The following is a 7,792-nucleotide window of genomic DNA, read 5'->3' as shown; positions in this document are numbered from 1 at the left end:
TATACCGTCTTACAAATATTCGTCATGTTAGCAATTGATGAAGGTATTGCCTTAACTATATGTAATGATAATACTCGAAGAGTGGTTTGACAACTTGATATAATCCACTCTTCCTGTGTCACAGTGTAGATACCGCACACTAGGGTGGAAGATAACAGCAGAACATGATTCTGTCAAGATGAACCTTAAAGACACCAAGGAACATAAGACACTACATTATTCCGAGTGTACTGAAAGAAAAAGGTTCACAAAAGCAGAACACTTGAGTCTTGCATTATGAACTAAAATAAAGTGGCTTATAATATAGATTACTTTAGATAAAACGAGGTGGGCAGGAGAGGGCGAAAGCAGAACATTTATAGTTCTTTTTTTTAAATGGCCAAGTTGCTTGGCCATATGTCCTAACTTTGGAAGTAAATGTGGGCCTTATATGAATAAAAAAGTCGAGCAACGAGAACCCCCATGGCCAGTCTTAAAATAAGTTGAAATTAGGAAAAGCCCCACATCGACCTAGTATACATGCATCTTAGTTTATATTGTCCAAGTAGGATACAAAAGGCTTCTTCTTAAGAGACATCCCATAAAATGGGAATGATATAGAGAAGATTAATATGGTTCTGTGCAAGGATGACACTCACAAATCAAGAAATGGTGAAATGGTATACTCTCTAATTATAATTGTGAAAATTTTAGGATCCATACTAGGAATAGTAATACAAATCTCGAAAGTGTTGCATGTCTAGGATTGATCTCATGTTTAATGTGTTGAGATGACTTCTACTTTTTTATTTATTTTTACTTATTTTTATATTTTGCAATACCTATGTCTTGAACATCATTTTACACAATACTCACAAAACCTTCCAAAATACATAAGTGTTGTCGCTTTTTATTAAGAAAAACAAAAGCCAGTAATCTTCTTAAACTATTTTTGCAATGGATTCTAGAATTATTACAAATTTGTCAGCCTGGTTCCACAAAACCCAAAGTGGAGGCATGGAGGCTTCTCTGTCTCTCCCGTTCCGCTCTGTCCGACCGCGCCTCCACCGAGCGCCGGCCACCGCGAGCTTCGTCACCTGCGGGCTGCGCAACAGTATTAGGAGGCCGCTGTGGAGGTCGGACGTGTTGTCCACGGAGGCCATACGCGCCGTCCAGTCCCTCAAGCTGGCCAAATCCACTCCTCGGTTGAACCACGTCCTGAGCACGACCCTCGCTCGGCTCTTGAAATCCGATCTCTTGAACACCTTCGCCGAGCTCAAGAGGCAGAACGAGGTCGATTTCGCCCTCAAGGTATCGCCTTTTTCGCGCCCGTGGTTCTGGGTCTTTGTTTTCTTGGCTTTTCTTGTTGGTTTTCGAATTCTCTCTTGGTAACTTTGGTGTGTGATGTGAAAAATCTCTGCCCTTCCACATAGGAATTGAAAGTTTAGAAGGCCATTTTGGGTGTCTGTGCTTCTTGGGTCTTCGTTTTCTTTGCATGTCCGTTTTCCAAAAGGCCATTTTGATTGTAGCGGATGCTTTAACTGGTATGAGCAGAGCAAGTGATCTGGGCAATTGAGTGTTGCTCTGAAGTTTGGCGAATTCGTTTTTTGTATTGGTTATCGGCGATTCAACTGGTGCATTGACCTAGTGAGTGGCATGGGTGAATTGTAGAAAATGGGTTGAGTGTTTGACTGATGAGATTGGCTTACCTTGCAAGAATGATTCTTGTAGGCTTTTTCTGGCCTTATTGATTTTATCCATGTTTAGGATTTTCTGAGTTCGGGTTTGGGTATTCTTTTCAATCTTTTACATTAGGCATTCACAGAGAAAGGAGAATATAACTGTGCAGATTAGTTTTAAATTAAAGCATAATAATAACAACAACAACATTGGGCAGACATGCAGGTTTTGCATGTTTCATCAAGGGAAACAACGTTGGGCATATTCAAACTACTGTCGTCATAAGTATATTGAGAAGAAAGAGAAACAAAGTAATACCCTTGCTATATACATACGGGTGGTGTGAATTCCGGATGCACTATTTCAATATCTCCATTTTATTGTTCTCATTCCATCTAAAAAGATTCCAGCTATAGGTCTTCGAGTACGTGTGCAAGGAGGAATGGTATGGAACTGATTTTGCATTGCGTTGCGACGTGATCCAACTATTGGGAAAGAACAAAATGGTTGCTCTTGCTGAAGTTGTTTTCTCCGGACTGCTGAAAGAAGGGGTTGAACTTGACGCAAGGGCTTATGCCGAGATGATCGGAGCATATTTAAGGGCAGAAATGATTTTTCTTTATTTGATATATAAAATTCATGGACCATGATTTTTTTTCTTTCAAAAGATTTAGACCCCGAGTTATTCAAGTTAACATAATTTAGGCACACGCCAAATTTAATTGTTGAAGACAACAATGCAAAAGCATGCACCGCATTATTTGACACAATAGAATTATCCATTGGTTGTTTAATGCATGTTCTTTTAACATCAAATGATAAAAGTACGAAAAAGGCTTCGTGATTTTAGGGATTTTAAATCTTTTTTTCTTTGTTTTTCCTCAAATATCTTCGAGTGTTTTATTTTATAAATGTTGCATCCATGGTAATTTTGTATACAATTTCTTTAGATTGTGTAGTTTACCAATAATATATCTCCTGGTTAATTATTTAATTATTTCCTAGTAAATGGATTTCACTAAACTAGAATAACATAATATAAAAATAAAAATAAAAAAATCACCCACCTGTCATGAGTGTGCACATTTGCTGGTACATATAAAAGCAACTTTCAAAATTGCCGTCCACATATCGGATGACCAAAACATAGAAGTAAATTAGTGAAAAAAAGACAAGATTACTACAGCTTCACCAGCCCATGGAATCCGGTAAGCAAACAGATTAATCTACAATCGAATCCGGTAAGCAACCAATCGCTGTGTTCCATACATAAAACTCTGTCAATGATGCTAAGTTTCCAAATGAGCCGGGGAGTTTCCTCACCACAAAACATGCCTTCAAAGTGTTTAAGATTCACCAGCCCCCCATTTTCTTCAGGCAAACTCAATAAGACGCGCTTCTTTTAATACTCAAGTCAATCAAAAGCATTTCAGTTTTCCGTTGGAGATGTCAATTTCCGCCAAACCTGAGCATTCTGCAGGAGCCATCCTCTCTAGAGTCAAGCAACTAGAAAGTCTGTTGTTTTAGTTATGCCAGTACAGTTTTGCAGCGTCATGACTTTTAGTTTTTTTTTTTTTCTTGGTAAAAGTAAGCTTAAAAAAATAGCGTCATGACTTTTAGTTTGTTCTGCAAAAGCCGAAGAATCCCATTGCAGAATGAAGCATCAAGTAATAGAGGGTAATATAACCAGAGATGATAAAAAAAACACGCTAAAAGATGAGACATAGCAAAACAGAGAAGAAGAAATGCCTCAAGAGAAAGGCACTTGCTAAAAAAGAGAATATGTATTGATAGTTGTCGCTTTGCTTTATTTCTGGGATCCGTTACACCATTTTGATGGACAATTTTCCTATCAACGTCTCTTAGTTAATCACACATCCAGAACACCTCGTCATTTCGAACCTTTATCAAAGGCATGCTCTCGAGGACTTTGATAGCCCATACATTAATTATTTATTATGCAAAAAAAAAAAAAAAAAAATTATTCCTAGTTGTGGTAATAATTCTAGAACCTGAACCGCAAGGTTCACTTGTCCAAAAACTTCTGGACTTGCTCACTCTTGTCCAGATCATCGAAGACCTTTTTGCATAGTGTTTCTTCAATCCTCTGCTCTCCATAATCAACTTCATCAATGTTGTTCGCCAAAGAAGAATTTACAAAATCCTATGATAATCTTTTTTGCAACTTGACTATTTCTTCATCTCTTGATAACTTTTTCTTGGATGTCTTCAAGTAAACCACTGCACATTCCAAAGTGAGGCAATAGTTGATTCAAGATAACCTTAGCAAGAGTTGTCTTGCCTACACCCCCATTCCTTCATCTCTTGATAACTTTTCATTGGATGTCTTCAAAGGAAACTGCTGCACACTCAAAAGCGAGGTGATAGTTGATTGAAGATGACCTTGGCAAGAGTTGTTTTACCTATGCCTCCATTCCATGAATTATAACCAGCCACACACCACTTGCTTCGATAGCTGATAACTTTCCCAGATCTGCCACTTCATTATCCATTCTGACCAAATGTTTAGTCACGGACTTATGTATTATCTTTGGCTCATTCATAACCACCCCCAATGACCAGTTTGATTAGTCCTCCTTGGCTGTCACAGTTAATTGCAAACTGATTTAAGTAAGAAAAAAGATCATAATGCATTCGTTCATATTTGAATAGAAAATGCGAAAACCACAAGACTAGACATGTAAGCATGAGGTCCCGATATAGTAGTAGGTTAAAATATCCATTGTATCAGTAGTGACTAGATGGCCCTATAGCTAAAGGTCTTTAAATTAACCTGTTAATGCAGAAAAAAGTATTGCCTTCATTCAAAGACTTTGAGTAACTTGAGGCGAGGGTTGAGATTGATGGTTTTATATGAGATGGGCTTAAGGCCCGTCCGCCCTTGCTGGGCCCAAAAGGCCCGGCCCACGGGAATAGGGCCCGTGGATGGGGGAAGGTATAAAAGGGAGGAGAGAGAGAGAGATGAGACCTTTTTTTTTGGAAAAACAGAAAACGTACATACGCCTCCCTCCTTTTCTTTCTCTCTCGCTTTCTCCCTAAAAACAAAAACAGTGAAGCGCAAAGGCGATTTTGCTTAATCGGATCGAACAAGGCCAAGTTTCTCTTCCTCTCTCGGCGTCGGTGTCTAATCTGTGGCTAACAAGGTACACTCGAATCCGTGGTGTGCTTTACGATCGGTGAAACGTGTTATTCCCGGGCTTCGTCTTCCGCATTGATTTAGGGGTTCGATTTAGTGTCGAATCCGATTTTCGGGGATCCGTTATTCCAAACATTGGTATCAGAGCCCTAGTTCACGTTTTCCCGACCTGTTTGACGATTTTTGATTGATTTTTCGCAAAAGCAATTCGGCCGTACGGATCGAGGCGAGAAATCCCGACACCCGAGCGTTGTTCGGCCATTTTTCCGAGTTTTCGTAAGTCGTAATCGAATTCTAATGGCATAGGAAGAAAGGTGACGTCGAGACGAGTCCGGCGATACGTCGCGCACCGCCGGGAGACACCGCACGCGCCCACACGCGCGGCCGGAAGCCGCTGCGCGTGGGCGCGACGCACTCGGAAGCGCTGGCTCGCCCAGCGCGTGCTGACGTCACCCAACAGTCAGTAACCACTAGGGTGACGTCATCGATGACGTCAGCACAACGACGTTTCGCCGGGCGGTCATCGGCCGGCAACCCGACCGGAGACCTAACCCGAACCGCGGATGCCCGGCACATGCGCCGCACGTGCCGGCTGATGTCTGCGTGACGTCATCCAGCGCACGCGCACGGCACGTGCCGTCGGTTCGCCCGAACCGGTCCGACCGATCCGACCGGTCCGACGACCGACGACCGTTGACCATTGACTTTGACCGTTGACCCAAAAAAAAAAAAAAAGAAATTTGTTTCTTTTTTCAATTATGTCTGTGTGCGTTAGAGGTAATCCATTTTTTAATTCTGCATTTGTTGCATGAATCATGGAAAATTATGTATTTTCCATTTTGTTTATTGTGGATTATAAGTGATCCATTTTAGTTCTGCATTTGTTGCAGGAACTATGATGCGTTATGCAAGGATACCTGCAATCCCGAGAACGGACGAAGGAAGAGCTAGACTGAAAAGGCTGACGAAAGAGTTAGCTGATTATCGGTGGCTTGATGGTGATTTAGTATCACACATGGTCAGGGTCAATCAGATGATACAAGAAATCATCTGGAATGGTTATCTCATGCCGGATTTTGAGAAGGTGCCGGCTTTGATGAACACTCTTCCACCTGAATGGCAAGCAGTGTTAGATCGGTTATGGGAAGTCAACGTGGTCCTGGATTATAGAAGGCTAGTGGAATTTTTTGTAAAAGAGTACTATAGGATTGAGTTGGCCAAAACTTCAACCCTTAGATTGAGCGCCACATGGCGCAGAGCGAATGCGCCTTGGTGGCGACATGAGAGCTCTCCAAAAGTTTTTCCATGGTTGGCAAATGTGCCTTCAGTTTTCTCAGATACTTTGACTGATAGATTAGAAGGGATTTTCCCTATTTATTTCTTAGAATAGTTTGAGATGTTTTTTGAGTGTTGAATATCTCTTTCTATGTTGATATTTCTTTTTGGATATATTACTTAGTGTAATGGATTGTTGTATTAGTTGAAAGCATTATTATTTTATTGGATATCAATTATCTGTTGCTTTTACATTATTGCTGATTCTTTGTAGGTAATTAGCTGTGGGTAGTTATAGAAGTTTTTGTAACTTCATAGAATTTATTTTGTATAAGAAAATTATATTAATGATATTTTTAAGTTAGGATTTTTGGAGGATGATTGGAAACATAGTGACCTTTTGATTCTGAAACCTTACTTGAAATTATTCATTGATATGATGGGTCTGTGCAAAGTGGATGCATAAATGATAGGCATTAATTATTCGTGCATATATGTCTGATGTGTTCAAATTGATGGATTCAGCAACTAAGAACGTAATTGCTGATGTGAACGGCAACAATTGTGAAATATTGAATATGAAGATTCAATATGTGCTGGAAAATCAAAAAGCACTAGAAGCTCTTGACCATATTATGGAAGATCTTGAGGATGCCGTGCGCCACCTTGAGCTAGTAGAGGACTGCCTATCGGCATTTGAGCCGAAAATAGACATTGTCTATGCTGGCCCTAGCTCATAAAGGGCTTTGAGCTCTAAGCGCAAGCGTATTGGTTCGTTCAATATGTGGGAAAGCAAAGGATCAAGTCCTTATTGCAAGAGATCAAAAGTTAACCAACACAAGAGAGGAAAACGTCATCAAACAAAACAAATGTCAAGAGTGAGGTGTTATAATTGTGACAAGAAGGGTCACTATGCTTGCAACTGTTGTGAGCCGAAAAAGGTAAACACCTCTTGTACATTTGAGAACTTTGTCTATGTGTCAAGTTCTGCATTAATTGGCTGAATCCAATCCTTAGTGGACTGTAGATTCAAGATCGACAGACCATGTAGCGAAGGATAGAGAATCCTTCGTGGAATTCCGACGATACTGACTGGAACTAAGTGGATTTATGTGGGATATAACTCTAGAAATGAAGTTAAAGGGATTGGCACTTGCCAATTGAACATGCGTGGTGGACGCAACTTGTTCCTACATGATGTTATATATGCTCCGGAGATTTGTCGAAATTAAGTGTCTGTTTTTATGTTGGTTAAGCTTGGTTTTGGTATGAACTTCCATAATAAAGGTGTAGATTTGTATTTGGATACAAACTACTAAAGTTGTGGTCACTTTCTGGATGGTTTTAATTGTACTAAATGTTGACTGTGGTGATGTCAATATTTGTTATTCACTTGTTTCACGTCTTCTACTTCATATGATAATGATGTGATTATGTGGCATGCTAGACTTGGTCATATTGGCTAACAACGTATAAATAGACTAGCCAAAAATGACTTGTTGGGCAACATTGAAAAAGTCGATTTGCCTAGATGTGAGCATTGCCTAGTAGGAAAACGACAAGGAAACCATTTGGAAAAGATAAAGAGCTGAATTTCCTCTGCATTTAATCCATTCCGACGTCTGTGGTTCAATGAATGTGAAAGGAATGCATGTGGCTGTTTATTTCATCACTTTTAATAGATGATTATACTCGATTCGG

The 7,792-nt window shown here is 40.0% G+C and overlaps 1 protein-coding gene and 1 non-coding gene across 2 annotated transcripts; both read left to right on the top strand.

The window, feature by feature from the left end:
- The first annotated feature begins 558 nt into the window (after positions 1-558).
- LOC120289079 lies at positions 559-663 on the top strand. The gene has a single exon (XR_005547032.1). It is a non-coding gene; the product is annotated as a U6 spliceosomal RNA (small nuclear RNA).
- Positions 664-983: 320 nt separating this feature from the next.
- LOC104447799 (pentatricopeptide repeat-containing protein At1g62350-like) lies at positions 984-1,650 on the top strand. Its single transcript, XM_010061881.2, has one exon. The coding sequence runs from the start codon at positions 997-999 to the stop codon at positions 1,369-1,371; it is 375 nt and encodes a 124-aa protein (XP_010060183.2). The 5' UTR covers positions 984-996; the 3' UTR covers positions 1,372-1,650.
- Positions 1,651-7,792: the final 6,142 nt, after the last annotated feature.

This window comes from Eucalyptus grandis, chromosome 1 (assembly GCF_016545825.1).
Source record: "Eucalyptus grandis isolate ANBG69807.140 chromosome 1, ASM1654582v1, whole genome shotgun sequence".
In the NCBI taxonomy this organism is placed as follows: Eukaryota; Viridiplantae; Streptophyta; class Magnoliopsida; order Myrtales; family Myrtaceae; genus Eucalyptus; species Eucalyptus grandis.
This window is presented reverse-complemented; position numbering and strand designations above follow the sequence as displayed.

Excerpts from the sequence above, each read along its gene's own strand:
- LOC104447799 (XM_010061881.2), top strand. The coding sequence starts at position 997 with ATGGAGGCTTCTCTGTCTCTCCCGTTCCGCTCTGTCCGACCGCGCCTC.